At 46.9% G+C, this 16,289-nt stretch overlaps 1 protein-coding gene across 2 annotated transcripts in view; it reads left to right on the forward strand.

Moving 5' to 3' along the window:
* The first annotated feature begins 587 nt into the window (after window positions 1-587).
* Window positions 588-16,289, forward strand: part of SOS2 (SOS Ras/Rho guanine nucleotide exchange factor 2) — a 72,197-nt gene continuing 56,495 nt past the window's right edge. For both annotated transcript variants that reach the window (XM_054400036.1, XM_054400037.1), the window contains exon 1: window positions 588-674. In XM_054400036.1, the coding sequence (XP_054256011.1) occupies window positions 588-674 (87 nt within the window). The remainder of the gene's footprint in view (window positions 675-16,289) is intronic.

Consider the following 16,289-nt stretch of genomic DNA (forward strand, 5'->3'; position numbering starts at 1 on the left):
CTCTCCCCTGAGGGTGGGGCAGTGGCAGCTTTCCCTGAGGGGTGGGCAGCGGCAGATCTCCCCTGAGGATCGGGCAGTGTTAGCTTTCCCTGAAGGGGATAGCGGCAGCACCTTCACCTGCCCGTCGGGGCAGCCGCTGGACGCTGCGTAGGCTCTTCCCGCCGTGAGAGCCCGGCAGCGGCGCAGCCGATAGGGGGCGCCACAATAATGGGCGGAGGAGGGCAGAATGGTGGCAGCCGCGCATGCGCGCCGAGGGGCGGCGGCAGCAGTAGCGGGGCCGCAGCGAGCGGGGCCGAGGGTGCCTCACCCCGCCGCCCCGTCAGCGCACGGCGAGCGGCCCGGAGCCCGGCCCCTCCCGCGCCGGATGTGATGGCCGCCCGGGCGGGGGGGTGAGGACAGAGCTAGCGGTGGCCGAGAGCCGTAACGAGGCCCGGCCCGGCCCTGACGAACGCCGGTGGCGGCTTCTCCTTTTCCCTCAGCGCCCACCCCTGTCCCTTCTTCTCCCCCCTCCTATGCCCCGGGCGCCGTAGCTACCGGGGAGCGGCGAGGCGGGCGGCCCCGATGCGGAGGAGCCGCCGGCAGGCGCCATGCAGCCGCCGCCGCAGCCGTACGAGTTCTTCGGCGAGGAGAACGGCCCGAAATGGCGGGGGCTCTTCGTGCCCGCCCTGCGCAAGGTCAGTCCGGCCGCGGTGGCAGCAGTGGTAGCGGCCCGGGGTACGGGGAACGGGCGGCACCTGCGCCTCAAACCCGCCTTGCGGCCCCTGGGACGCTCCCTTCTCCGCCTGCCCCTCTGCCTGAGCTGCCCGGGCCGCTGCAGGTGCCTGTCCCGCTGCAGGGGCAGCGGCCGGGCTTCGCCTTCTGCTGTCTCGCACCGCTGCGAACCCAGTAGGGTCGGATGGTGCCCGTTCCCTTGACAGTCTTACATGACTGAGCCCGGGTCCACCCTTTCGCTTTCGCGGTGCCCCTGGCTCTGCCCGATTCCTTCGGGACTTCTCCCGTCCTGTCCCTTCACCCCCCCCGGCAGCTCCGTCCGGCAGTTGCAGAGGTTGGAAGGGGCCTCAGGAGGTCCTCTTGCCAACCCCCTGCTCAGGGAGGGTCACCCGCAGCAGGCTGCCCGGGCCCAGGTCCAAACGATGCCCGTGTGCCTTGCCTTGCTTTGCCTTCGGTGCTTCTTTGTGTGAAGATGCTGCCAGGTGACGGTGTGTGCCTGGCAGGCTCTCTTCCTCCTGTCAGAGGCTGCCTCTCCTTCACCCCTTCACCAGCACTTGCTCAAAGTCCCTAATCGGGCTGCTGGGTTTGAGCCTGCTTGGTAAGTGTTTCACTTCCGAGATGGGCAGTGGAAGGACAGCCTTCCATCCCTTCCCCCAGACAGCTCCTTCAGGCCCCTTCCCAATTCAGACTCCCTTGCTGGCCACACCGTTGAGGTCCTTCTGATACGCTGCCCAGTGTAACACTAAGTTGTCTGTGCCACAGGGTAAAGTCAGCCTGTGTTCTCTTAAGAAACAATTGCATGCTGCATGGAGATGAACTATGTGGAAAACTCATTACCCTGCCATGGAGAGGAATGTTATGATGTGTTTTGTATAGCATGATAGCCCCGAGCCTGTCACTCTTAGGTGGGACAACCCAAAAGCAGGAGTGGGCTAAATTGAGGTTCATAGGGCATGAAGGAGGGAGTGATGCTGTTCTGCTATATGTCATTTGCCTGTTACTGTTGCAAAGGCTGAGGACCATTAGATAGTTCTTAATATAATGGCCTGCTGATCTGGATCTCTCTCTGGTGCTGGGTAGCACTGTGATCCAAGTAATGTAGACACTCAGTGGTGTTTTGTCTTTTTTCCCAAGAATAAAATTAGTTATGGTATGCAGTAATGATTCTCTCTCGCCTTCATTTGTTTTGGGTCTGCATGTCACTTGTATTAAAAGCCACTGAAGGCAGCTAAGTAGTCTTGTGGCTGGCATAAAACCCACTAATCGCCTTTCTGCAGAATCCTGGATTTTCTGCTATTTATTCGTGAATCTCCTCCTTCTTCACTGCTGTTCAGCGTGTCTGGGGAGGCCTTAAGAATGCCATGTTGCTCTTTTCCTGATCCCTGGAGGGTGACATAAAACCACACCTTGACACCAAACAGCATCCACCTAAATGTGAGCTAGGGCTATATGAGTTTGATCAAAAGGATTTCTTTAAAACTTTAAAGAAAAAAAACTTTAAAACATTCTAAAATACAAATAGAGTATTCAGACGTTGGAATAGGTTGCCCAGGGAGGTGGTGGAGTCACCATCCCTGGAGACGTTCAAGAAACGTGTGGACATGGCACTTAGGGACATGGTTTAATGGTCTTAGACTGGCAGTTGGGCTCAAGTATCTTAGAGGTCTTTCCAACCAAAACAATTCCATGATTCTATCATTCTGAAAGTTGGCAGATTAATGCTGCTCTTACCAATTCTTGCTGTCTCTCTACTTTCAGTACTGATGAAACATAACAGAGCAGGAACTCAGACAACCAGAGGAAATAAAGTCTTGATACCAGTGTCTGCTTGCAGAAGAAAAATCATAGTTGCTTATAGACAGTTTGTTTTTTTTTCTTTCCTGGAAAAGTTCCTTGTCTGCAGTACCCACCCTTTAGCATGAAGCAATCACAGTGTAATGTGCATTTCTTTTATGAACACACATTATCAGTGAGTCAAACTGAAATTGTATCATTGTTCAAGTTGTTGCAGTCAGGGAGATGCTGTCAGTTTTAATAGATTCTTTAAATGATCTAATGTTCAGATACGAATGCTGGAGATGCTTAAGCCAGAACCTTTCAGAGGATTTATGGGTTGTTTTGTTTACATCTTGCATTTCACTTTGATAAAGAGATGAGAGCATTTCCGTTCTTCATTGGAGAGCTCAAAAGTGTGGCACTGAATCCAAAGTGTCCACCAAAGCATAAGATTTTGTGTGGTTTCAGGAATTATTAAATGTACGCCACAGTTTTATGATAATTCCCCCAGTATTAGCACTGGTGATGCCACACCTCTAATACAGGGTTCAGTTTTGGGCCCTTCACTCCAAGAAGGACATTGAGGTGCTGGAGCATGTCCAGAGAAAGGCAATAAAGCTGGTGAAGGGTCTGGAGAACAGGTCTGATAAGGAGCAGCTAAGGGAACTGGTGTTGTTGATCCTGGAGAAAAGGCGGCTGACGGAAGGCCTTATGGCGCTCTACAACTCCCTGAAAGGAGGTTGGATCCAGCTGGGGATTGCTCTTTTCTCCCAGGTAATAAGTGACAGGACAGGAGGAGGATGGCCTCAAGTTGCAGCAGGAGAGGTTTAAGTTGGATATTAGCAAATGTTTCTTCCCCGAAAGAGTTGTCAAGCCCTGGAACAGAATTCCCAGGGAGGTGGTTGAATCCTCATCCACAGAGGTGTTTAAAAGACATAGAGATGCGGTGCTGAGGGACATGTTAGCACCAGCCTTGGTAGAGTTAGATAGTGTTTGGACTCAATGTTCTTAAAGGTCTTCTCCAACCAAAACAATTCTATGATTTTTATGATTCTGAAGGGGCTTAAAAGTTCATTTGTCAGTCAGTTTAGATAAGACCTTTCCAAGCAGGCTGCTTTTGTGATGCAAACTTTGAAGAGCTTGAGAGGTTGGGGTTTTTTTGTTAAATGCCTGGAACAGAGTTGTTTTGGTGTTTTGTTTTGGTTTTTTTTTTTTTACTTTGGGTTTTCCTCACAGTAGCCTGTGCTCCAAGTACAGACATAGGATTCTATTTCCTGCTCTTGAAAGCTTTTCCCTTCAGTAGAGGCTTCATAAAGAAGCAGCAGAAAATGGGGAAAGGTTTTGCCTTTCTTTGTGTGTGTTAAGGTGTGAGAACTCTTCATTCTAAAGTGTAGAAAGATGTGCAGCAGGATAACATGCCAATACAGTTCACTGACAACAGATAGGATTTCCTTGCTGCTTGAATTTGAAGTCCATGACATGCTTTGAAGAGCTCCACTCTCCTTAATTATGCATTCAGCAAGTTAAGGTCACTTTTTATCAAATCACTTTTAAACCCTTGCATTTAAGTGAATTCTCTGCAGTTGACATTTACCATATCATGAGTAGAGAGAAAAAAAAGGTAAAATACATCAGTTCTTGCTTTGATATGTGGGAAAGAGAGGAGGATCTCTCTTTTGACCAGTGTTCTGTATGCATTTAAGTGGTCATACATCTTTAAGATGAGTAGAGTGCTAAATTTTACCTACTAATGTGAGGAAAGTCTTAGAAAAGTCTTAGTCTTAGGAAAAAAACTTTATGTCAAGGCCTTAAACTAGATTTTTAAGCAAATTTTTTATATGTATGTGTGTGTGTATATATATCTCAGCATATTCTTAGCACTGACACCTTGGAATTTACTAAGTTGAAGATTTTGAAGTAGTTTCATGTCTTGCCCCTTTTCCAGCTGGGAGATTGACAAGCACATCCTTACTCTAAAGCATTTTACCTACTTCTGTTGCTGTTCTGGGAAGCTAAGTAGGAAGTGAGTGTAATGAAACCTGTATAAAAATCCTGTCAGAAGAAAGGAATTGGAAGAAAACCACATTTTTATCTGGTTATTTAGGTTATATTGATCATCTTGCTGGGCCCAAGGATTGGCAGTGAATGGAGTTAAATCCTGTTGGTGGCCAGTCACCAGTGGTGTTCCCTCTGGGGCTCAGTACTGGGGCCAGTTCTCTTTAATATCTTTATCAATGATCTGAACAAGGTTTGAGGCACCCTCAGTGAGTTTGCAGGTGACATTAAGCTGGGAGGGAGTGTTGACCTGCTTGAGGGCAGGGAGGCTCTACAAAGGGACCTGGACAGGCTGGATCAATGGGCTGAGGCCAGTGGGATGAGGTTCAACAAGACCCAGTGTTGGGTCCTGCACTTGGGTCACAGCAATCCCATGAATATTCCAGGCTTTGGGCAGAGTGGCTGGAAACTGCCCGGTGGAAAAGGACCTGGGGTTGTTGGTTGACACCTGGCTGAAGATGAGCCGGTGTGTGCCCAGATGGCCAAGAATGCCAACAGCATCCTGGCCTGGATCAGGAATAGTATGGCCAGCAGGACCAGGGCAGTGATTGCCCCCTGTACTGGGCACTGGTGAGGCCACACCGTGAATACTGTGCTCAGTTTTGGGCCCGTTACTACAAGACTTGGAAGTCCTGGAGCTTGTCCAGAGAAGTGCAGCAAAGCTGGTGAAGGGTCTGGAGAACAGGTCTGGTGAGGACTGGCTGAGGGAACTGGGGTTGTTCAGCCTAGAGAAAAGGAGGCTCAAAGGAGGCCTTCTGGCTGTCTCAACTCCCTGAAAGGAGGATGCAGCAAGGTGGGGGTTGGTCCCTTCTCCCAAATAACAAGCAATAGGACAAGAAGAAAGGGCCTCAAGTTGCACCAGGGAAGGTTTAGGTTAGACATGAGAAGAAACTTCTTCACTGAAGGGGTTTTCAAACCCTGGAACAGGCTGCCTAGGTTGAATCCCCATCCCTGGAGGTATTTAAAAGAGGCAGAGATGTGCTGAGGGATGTGGTTTAGCACCAGCCTTAGTAGACTTAGATAATGGTTGGACTCTTAAAGGTTTTTATCAACAAAAGCAATTCTGTGATGTTATAGTTAGTTGAACTGCTGTTGGTAGCAAATAAATCACTTCAGGTAGTTCTGTGGTCTAAGCTTTATGAACACTTTTAATCTGGAAGCTGACTTCATTTCTTAAAGGGACTGATTTTACTTCTTAAAGGATCACAATGTCTCTTTGAATAATTCTCAAAGCCCACCAACAGCTGTTGCAGCAGAAATTAGAGAGCTTTCAAACCCCTGCTGGTGGGGTTTCTTGGGTTTGAATCCTTGGGATGTTGATACTGGCAGCATCCTTGAAGCTTGTGTTCAATGGGGCAGGACTACTGTGGAGGGGCTTTTCTGCTTCCCTCTCTCCAAAGCTGGCAAGATCTTTCTCTGATGAAACCAAGACCCTCTGGAGGGGGTGGGGGTGGGATTTTATCTCCTGAGTTTGCTCTCTCCGCCTTTTCATGTCTCTAAGTGCTTGTTGTTTGGGTTTGTTTTGATTTGTTGTTTTAGCTTTTCCTGGCCTGATGGCTTTTGTGGGGAAAGATGGTAGATTATGAAACTTGTTTCTAAAACTGGCATTTGAATTTTGTAACTGGGTTTCCTAGCCCAGATCCTGTGCCAAAGCTTGTTCTTGTTGACTGTCAACTTTCTTCCAGATGAAACTTTGCAGAACCAAATTGATTTTTACAGGTTGATAGCAATGCTTTGATGTCATATCTGTTGATCTTAGAGAGGAGCCTAGAAAAAACATGTATGAATCTTGCTGGTAGCACCCGAGTGTGTATCTCCCACCAGGAGTTAAAGGAAGTCCCAGTTTTAACGTACTGGAAATTCATTGTATAAGAACCTTTTAATATTTGTCATTAAAAACATCATTAATATCAAACATCTTCCAGTGGTACCTGGAATGAACCTTTATCCCAGGTTTTCAAAATCAAATGGGTGATTCCATGGAACTAGTTTGATGTTGGACATACATGGATGTGCTCCAAAATAGTAATCATAGAACCATAGAATGGTTTGGGTCAGAAGGGACCTTAAAGATCCTTTAGTTCCAACCCCCCTGCCATGGGTAGGGACTCTTCCTACTAGTCCAGGTTGCTGAAGGCCCCATCCAACCTGGCCTTGAACAATTCCAGGTGCGGAGCCTCCACAACTTCTCTGGGCAACCTGTTCCGGTGCCTCCTCAGCCTCATGGGGAAGAATTTGTTCCTAATGTCTGATCTAAATCCATCTCCTTCCAGTTTCAAGCCATTGCCCTTCATCCTGTTACTCCATGCCTTTGTAAAAAGTCCCTCTCCAGCTCTCCTGTAGCCACCTTCAAATACTGAAAAAACACAAGGTCCCCTTGGAGCTTTCTCCAGGCTGAACAACCCAAACTCTCTTATCCTAGCCTCAGAGCAGCGATGCTCCAGCCCTCTGGTCATCTTCATGGCCCTCCTCTGGCCCTGCTCTGACGGTTCCATGACTTTCTTATGTTGGGGACTCTAGAGCTTGACCCAGTGCTGCAGGTGGCGTCTCACCAGAGGGGAGCAAAGAGGCAGAATCCCCTCCCTTGACCTGCTGCCCACACAGGCCATATTATTGTGTGTTCCTAGTGTGCATTATCACTCGTGCATGCTCCCACAGATCCTCTGGCAAATTAAACACATAATTCTGTAAACAAGAGCTGTGTATTTGTTTCCTTTCTCCTCTGATTTCTCTAAATCAAATTCACAAGTATCTCAGAGGTGTTATTGGTTCAATTTTCTCTGTTACCTACTAGACCATCCAACAATGAATCCTCACATTTCTGCAGGCACTCACTGCTTGTCGGTGTAAGCAGGGCTCTGTACACTATTTGCATTCTCCAAAACAATTCCACTATTGCTCTGGACCACACATCAGATTTCTAGAGCATGACTAAAGGGTTTATTCTTAGCAAATGTTGCAGACAGAAATATAAAAGACCATTTTTGAGGATGTTTCTGAAGTTTACAGTCATTCAGTGCTTCTCTATATTCTCAACCATGGGAGTTAATGTATAATGGCCCAGTTCTTATACCATTTTCTTCACTTGTCTGCCTCATTTTGTTCCCTGCTCTGTCAGGGCTGGTAACCAACATGTTTTCTGTTGAAGAATCAGACCCCCTTGGGTTAGAATTATTTAATGTGTTATGGAGTCATTAGAATGGATTATAATTTAATGCGTTCTAAATTCATTAGCATGAATTATTATTTAATGCATTCTAATTTCAACTGTAGAGCTGCTTGTTGTGATGTTTTAAAACAAGTTATATTTAGTTTGGAAATCTGTGAGGTCATTTGGCTTTTAATAAATACAATTATTTGAATTCTGAACCTAGACCTTTGCAGGTCTCCAGTTACTGCAGACATGAATGCCTCAGACCGGGAGAAGGGCAAATAAGGGAAGTGCTGGTGAGACTTCATTGCCTGTCGAATTACTTAGACTCATACAAGCTTGGAGCAGGATTAAGTGCACCCTCAGCAAGTTTGCAGATGACACTAAGATGAATGGTGTGGTTGGCACATTGAGGGATGAGATTGCACCTGGATGGACCTGGACAAAGTGGACAAGTGGGCTCATGTGACCCTCATGAGGTTCAACAAGGCCAAGTACAAGGTTCTGCACCTGGGTTGGGGCAAGCCCTGTTATCGGTACAGGCTGGAAATGATGGGATGGAGAGCAGCCCTGTGGAGAAGGACTTGGTAGTTTTGGTGGATGAAAAGCTGGAGATGAGCTGGCACTGTCTGCCTACAGCCCAGACCCAGCTGTGTCCTGGGCTGATCCATGGGCAGCAGGTGGAGGGAGGGGATTCTGCCCCTCTGCTTTGCTCTGCTCAAACCCCACCTGCAGTGCTGGGGCCAGCCCTGAAGTTCTCAGCACAGCAGAGGCGTGGACCTGTTGAAGTAGGGCCAGAGAAGGCCACAACAATGATGGGAGGGCTGGAAACCCTCTGCTGTGAGGCCAGACTGAGAGAGTTGGGGCTGTTCAGCCTGGAGAAGAGAAGGCTCCAGGGAGACCTGTTGGTGACCTTTCAGTACTTAGAGGGGCTGATCAGAAAGCTGGACACAGACTTTTGAGCAGGGCCTATTGTGACAGGACAAGGGGTGATGGTTTAAACTGAAAGAGGGAGATTCAGGCTGGAGAGAAGGAAGGCATTTTTTACCCTGAGCATGGTGAGACCCTGTCACAGGTTTCCCAGGGAGGTGATAGATGCCCCATCCCTGGAACCATTCCAGGTCAGGTTTGATGGGGCTCTGCTTAGTTGGAGATGTCCCTGCTGCCTGCAGGGGGTTGGACTAGATGAACTTTAAAGGTTTCTTGCAACCCAAAGCATTCCATGACTTTATCAAGCACGGATGCAGTTGTTGCCTCTTAACAGCATGTTCACAATGGAAAGGTGGCTATAGCTGTAGAAAGGAACATCAAGTCCCTGTGATGGGTACTCTACCAAGTCTTCTGTAAACAATAGGCCAATTCCTACAGACCTTTTTTTATTCCCAGTAGCAGTTTGGTTTAGTCCCTGACAAGTAAGGAGACTGGCTTTTTTTGTCTTGCATAAATATTCACTATCATCAATAAAATTTAGAACCAAATGGGACTGGTCCTTTTACTTAAATCCTATTTTTGTAATGTGTTTTTTATGTCACTGTTTTATTACACAGCTTAAATAGTCTCACTGGAGTCTGCAGCTGGTAATGGTAACAGGAGAATTTTGTTTGCCACTGGCATGAAATGAAGGTAGTTTTCAGATCCCATGTGTTTAAAAGTAGTAGGAATGGTGTAATTTCATTTGGCAGCAGTAGCAAAAGAAACACTTCCTACTTGGGTTGTTAAAATGGAACATGGAAATGAGCCTTTGCGTCGGCTTGAGGACTTGCCAGGCTAACTAGTGACATGAAGAAAATCCAAACTGAAGGGTTGACTGCCACCATTCCCTCAATTTTGTGCTTCTACTCCTTCATGCGTGGTCATCTGGCCTCTCTGTGTGCCATCTAAGTGAGGCACTGGGAGAAGCTGGGCAATGTTTGTGCTTCTCTCATCATCTCATCCCATGGAATCATAGAACGATGTTGGCTGGAAAAGACCTCTAAGATCACCAACTCCAACCATTGACCTAAGACCACTGTGGCCATTAAAGCATGTCCCAAAGTGCCATGTGCACACATTTCATGAACACATCCAGGGATGGTGACTTCACCACCTCCCTGGGCAGCCTGTTCCAATCCCTGACCACTCTTTCAGCAAAGAAATTTTTCCTAATATCCAACCTGAACCTCCTCTGGCCCAATTTCAGACCATTTCCTCTTGTTCTGTCACCTGATACTAGGTAGAAGATACCAACCCCCACCTCACTACAACCTCCTTTCAGGGAGTTGCAAAGGGCAATGAGGTCTCCCCTCAGCCTCCTCTTCTCCAGGCTAAGTGGAGATGTTGTGAAAAACAAAATATGAAACATAGACGAGAGTAGATATAGCAGAAGTGAGCCATGGTAGGGAAGTGGCCAGTAGGAGAAACCAGCAGTGGGCAGGTCTTCTGGGAAATGCATCTGTGTGGAAATTAGCAGAAGCCTGAAACTGGGTCTGTTGTGCTCATCGTGATCCACCAGTTCCTTCTGTGAGCCAGCAATGGGCCCTCATGGCCAACAAGGCCAGTGGGATCCTGTGCTGCATTAAGGGTTCTCCTGCCCCTCTACCGTAGTGAGGCTACACCTGGACTATTGTGTCCAGTTTTGGGCTCTCCAGTTCAAAAGAGTTAGGAAACTCCTGGAGACAGTCCAGTGGAGGCTATGAAGATGCTGAGGGGCCAGGAGCATCTCTGTGACGAGGAGAGGTTGAGAAACCTGGGGCTGTTTAGCCTGGAGAAGAACATCCTGAAAGGGGATCTTCTCAATGCTCAGCAAGAGCTGAAGGGTGGGGGGCAAGTGGATGTGGCAGACTCTTTTCTGTGGTGCCCTGCAACAGGACACGGGCAGTGGGCACAAACTGAAGCCCATGAGGTTCCAAGTGAATGTGAGGAAAAACTTTGCCATGAGGATGCTGGAGCCCTGGAGCAGGCTGCCCAGAGAGGTTATGGAGCTGTCTTCTTTGGAGAGATTCCAAACCCACTTGGACATTGTGCTGCTGAGCAAGCTGCTGTGGGTGACCCAGAAGTCCCTTTCAACCCCCACCAGTCTGTGATTCCAACACCTGCTGTCAAGATGTATTACATCCTGCAGCTTATTGCAGAAAAAGATGGGGAAGATGGTGATCTGCATGTGATTTGAAGTTTATCAATCAGCCATGCATCATCACTTTCTTCCTTCTGTCTAGTTTAAATATCCTAGTTTTAGTTTAAACCCATCACCCCTTGTCCTGTTACCACAGGCACCATGAGATGCTTTTCACAGCTCAATTGCTGTGTTAAAAGAGATTTTGCTAACAGTGCATCAAATGTTTAGAACTGCAATGAAAAAGCTAAGATTGCTGCACATAGCTGAATTACTGAGTTCTGGTTTGCTTAAGAGACCACTTCCTCCTGTTCCTCTATGGGCATTTATTTAATTTAAGGAAGATGGGCCATCTAGAAATTGCAGTACTGGAAATCAAGTTAGAAATCAGTGTCGTTATTTTTGAAGTTGACAGAGCATTTTTAATTGGGAGATCTCTTCAAGTGTTTAAATCTTCGTGGTTCTTTCTGATGAATTATGCTGTAATTATGTTTGAAATTTTGGACTATCAGTGCTGTCACTGAGTAAGAGCATCACTACATCTGGTTCTCTTCTTTGTCTGGAGCATCATCCACATGAGGGATGAAAAATGCCTTTGGAACAGATGTTTTATGTTTCTGATGGGCAGTGTTAACTTTAGGGAAGAAAAGAAGGAATAAAACTCCAACCTAAACCCAGATATTTTCACCGGGAGTACTGAGTCCAGTACTGGTGCCCCCAGCACAAGAGGCACATGGAACTGTTGGAGTGAGTCCAGAGGAGGCCGTGAAGATGATCAGAGGGCTGGAGCACCTTCCCTATGGGGACAGGCTGCGAGAGTTGGGGCTATTCAGCTTGGAGAAGAGAAGGCTCCACGGAGACCTTATAGCAACTTTCCAGTACCTGAAGGGGGCTACAAGAAAGCTGGGGAGGGACTTTCCACAAGGACTTGTAGCAACAAGATGAGAGGGAATGGATTGAAGCTAAAGGAGTGGAGATTTAGACTGGATGTTAGGAAGAAATTCTTTACAGTGAGGATGGTGAGATGCTGGAACAGGTTGCCCAGAAAGGTTGAAGATGCCCCCTCCCTGGAGGTGTTCAAGGCCAGGTTGCATGAGGCCTTGAACAGTCTGGTTTAATTGAAGGTGTCCTTGCCCATGGCAGAAGGTTGGAACTAGATGATCTTGAAGGTCCCTTCCAACCCTAACCATTCTATGATTTGTCGGATACATTTTTGGCTTCTCCTTGGCTTTCAGCATCCTGGTACAGGACAAGCCTGCTTTTGTTGTCAGTGATAATTTCATCACCTTGAACACCCAATATGGAAATACTGACAAGTGTTGGCAAGATCTTAACCAACCTGTGATAGTAAATATTTAACTTTTATCTTCTGATTATTTTTCTCCCTCCCAAATTTATGCACTTCGTTCCTCCAGTAAACAAACAGCCTTGCAAAGTTTTACTTGTCCACCAATCTAGTATAACTGTGTGAAGTAACAAGTGAAATAGAAATAATTTCTAAGTTGAAATCAATCTCTGGGAAAAGGGGAATGAGAAGTTTCTGTTACTTCCAAAATACGTGGAAAGATCCTTTTAGGCACTCCAAACAAACTACTGCTTTGTCTCTTTGGTACAAGCTAGAAAAGTTAGCTGCACTTTTGACTCCAGTATGTTTTTTTCCTCAGCTTTTTGTTGTGTCAGATAGAATCACAGAATCAGTCAGGGTTGGAAGGGACCACAAGGATCATCCAGTTCCAACCCCCCTGCCATGGGCAGGGACACCTCACACTACGTCAGGCTGGCCAGAGCCTCATCCAGCCTGGCCTTAAACACCTCCAGGGATGGGGCCTCAACCACCTCCCTGGACAACCCATTCCAGGCTCTCACCACTCTCATGGGGAAGAACTTCTTCCTCACCTCCAGCCTAAATCTCCCCACTTCCAGCTATATTCCATTCCCCCTAGTCCTGTCACTACCTGATATCCTAAAAAGTCCCTCCCCAGCTTTCTTGTAGCCCCCTTCAGATACTGGAAGGCCACAAGAAGGTCACCTCAGAGCCTTCTCTTCTCCAGACTGAACAGCCCCAACTCTTTCAATCTGTCAACCCTTTGAACATTGCTTTTAAACTCAGGACTTCTGAAGTTCCCCAAGTCTAGGCAATATCAATATTGAGACTTCATGACAGATCTCCTGTGGTTCAAAATCAAGCTTGCCATGTATTAGCTCTGAAAAATAAGGTCATAGAATCATGCAATGATAAAAAGACCTCTAAGATCATCAAGTCCAATCATTGACCTAACACTGCTAAGTCCACCACTAAATTATGTCCCTCGGTACCACAACTACACATCTTTTAAAGCCCTACAGAGATGAGGGCTCCACCACTTCTCTGGACAGCCTGTTTCAGGGCTTGACAACCCTTTCATTGAGGAAATTGTTTCTTGTGTCTGACTTAAACCTCCCCTGGTGCAACTTGAGGATGTTTCCTCTTGTCATAGAATCATAGAATGGCTTAAGTTGGAAGGGACCTCAGAGATCATCTACTACAACCCTCCTGCCATGGGCAGGGATGCCTCTCAGGTAGACTTGGTTGCCCAAGGCCTCATCTGACCTGGCCTTAAACACCTCCAGGGAGGGGGCAGCCACAACCACTCTGGGCAACATATTCCAGAGTCTCACCACCTCATACTGAAGAACTTTGGTCCTATCGCTTGCTCCTTGGGAGAAGAGATGGACCCCCACCTGGCTTCAGCCTCCTTTCAGGGAGTGGTAGAGAGTGAGAAGGTCTCCCCTTAGCCTCCTCTTGGCCAGGCTGAACAACCCCAGTTCCCTCAACTGCTCCTCAGCAGACCTGTTCTCCAGACCCTTCAGCGTCTTAATTCCCCATCTCTAGACACACTCCAGCACCTCGGTGTCCTTGTAGTGATAGGCCCAAACCTGAACCCAGTATCTGAGTGGTGGCCTCACCAGTGCCAACTACAGAAGAGCAATCATCAGTTTTTTTCTAGTCCTAACACTTGATGTCCCTGAAATGTTTTCATTCTAATCTTTTCTTAACAGACTTTTTCCCAGGAGCCTGTAAGGACTATTAACATCTCACTGAGAAGGAATTTTGAGTTTGACTCTGTCTTTGCAGCTGCTTGTTTTCTCTAGATGCTTTTGTGGCACAGTGCAGGACCTGCCTCTCAGAACGGACCAAGGGGAACATCTCAAGTTTATCTTGAAGGGGGTTTTCAGTTTTGAGCTTGTACAGATGCAGGGCTCTCAGAGAGCTATAGCAAGGAGGGGCCTCTCTGAAGCCACCCCTGGGTTATCATCAAATACCCATGTGCTGTAAGAGTGGAAAAGTAGGGAGAGGTAAAAATGAGGAGCAAAGGAAGAAGTTCAAGAGGTCCCATCTAAAATAAAAGCTTGTTCAGAAAGGCTTTCAGGCCATGTTTAAATGCTACGCTTATGGGATGCAGACCTCTGATTTCATTTCTACTCCTTGTAATGGCTCACGAAGGAATAATCCTCAGAGTCCTGCTACTTTTAATCTCCCTCTTTAATGACTTCAAGCACTCCACTTGGGTGGTTTCAGAGATAGTACAGGTAAAAGAACCTGGTTTCTCTGTTATCTTCTGCTTGGAGTTCTTGCAGCAGAGCTCTCACCTCATGGCTTTTAGTATTTTAACCCTTAAAGGAAGCAGTTAAAGTCAGTTCAAAACTGAGCCCTATGTGAGCTCTGGTGATGACTCCATGCCAATGGAATCTGCTCAGATATTTCGGTCTGAACCTGAAATCACTGAATGTACCTTCCATAAGGGACATATCCTCAGTAATTCCTCCTGCCTTTTTTTTTTCCCATACACTGGGTGTTTTCTCAGTCTCTCTTTGCTTTTCCAGCCCTTTCAGTCAGGGTTTAGGGGAACAAAGAATAAACATTCTCCTTTATAGAGCAGCATCTGATTTTATCAGCTGGTGCACAGCTTTTAGAACTGTCTTCTTGTGTTGTTATGAAAAACAGTCTCTTGCTATGAAATTGTTTTTTCTCAGTAACAGCACTTATGTCAAAATAACTTCTCTTAAAGCCAGAGAGTGCACAGGCACCTCTGGGACCTCTCTGTGTGATGCTGCAAGCAGAATCATTTCAAATGTAAACTGATTCCCTAATCCTCAGGGAAGAGTTGTCTCAACCAAGAAATGTTGGGCTTTGTTGTTGGTTTTTCTCCTCTCAAAGCAAAATTGACTGCAGTGCTTCTGTTTGTGTTCATGGTATGAAGCTGAGATTCTCTGCCAGTGTTTGAAGAGGGCTGAGAGCTCCTCTGATTGTCCTCAATGCTATTAGAGATCTACATGCTTCTGAGAAAGCTGAGGAGAGCATGGCATGAGCTGTTTAGGCCTGAGAACAGAAGTTAACTACAAGTGAAGTCACTTTCTTTGTGGCAGTGATGTCTGTTTTTAAAATAGGCAGTCCTTATGAGAGGAGGAGAATGGCTGCGATCAGATAAGGTCTTAAGGGGAGCACAGCTTCCCATTCTCATCTTACCATGGAATCACAGACTGGTTTGGATTGGAAGGGACCTTTCAAGGTCATCTGGTACACCTCCTCTGCACTGAGCAGGGGCATCTGCAACTAGAGCAGGTTGCTTAGAATTCCAAACAACCTGACCTGGAATGGTTCCATAGGCGTCTACCACCTCTCTGGGCAACCTGAGCCAGGGTCTTACCACCTTCAGTGTCAAAAGACTCTTCCTTCTCTCTAGTCCGAATCTCCCTCTTTTAGTTTAAACCATTGTGCCTCATCCTGTCACAGCACAAAAGACTGTCCCCAGTTTTCTTATCAGCCCCTTCAAGCACTGAAAGGCCACCAGAAGGTCTCCCTTGAGCCTTCTCTTCTCCAGGGTGAACAACTCCAACTCTCAGCTTGGTCTCACAGCAGAGCGCTTCCAGCCGTCCCATCATTTTTGTGGTCCTGTTCTTTTCATTTCTGTGGAGCATCATTAAGGGTTCATTGTGGGGGAAACACAACTTCATCTCATTTCCTAGTTCCTCAGCCAGTGCTTTTGCTGTAGTAGTGCTTGTGCAAGAGATACGTGGCAGGACTCTAACTCGACACTTCCTGGTTTTCCATTGTTTTGTGAATTAAACTCTCATGTTCAGGAAGAACACGAAGTCCACTGACTATTGTTGAAAACCTGCAGTCTGAAGTAAGTGTTTTCAAGGAGTGGGTCAGGTTTTTGTGTGAGGTGGGTTTTGTTTCCTTCAGCAGTACATGGTCTACACACGTCAGCTGTGCAACAGTGAGATGAGGCACAGAGATGCTCACATTGGAGGTGCAGAAAACTAAGTTGTGCTTACAGGTCTGTACAAAGTTTATACCCAAACTCAACAGCTGGGTTAGAAGCAGGTTGTGTATTGCTTCTTCCTTAGTGCACAGCAGCTTTCCTAATGGGTTCTTCACCTGTGCTTTGTGAGGAAGGATGCCAGTGTAGAATTAAGCACTAGAAATGTACTCATTAGGAGTACATGAGTCCTTCCCATGTG

This window comes from Indicator indicator, chromosome 4 (assembly GCF_027791375.1).
Source record: "Indicator indicator isolate 239-I01 chromosome 4, UM_Iind_1.1, whole genome shotgun sequence".
In the NCBI taxonomy this organism is placed as follows: domain Eukaryota; kingdom Metazoa; phylum Chordata; class Aves; order Piciformes; family Indicatoridae; genus Indicator; species Indicator indicator.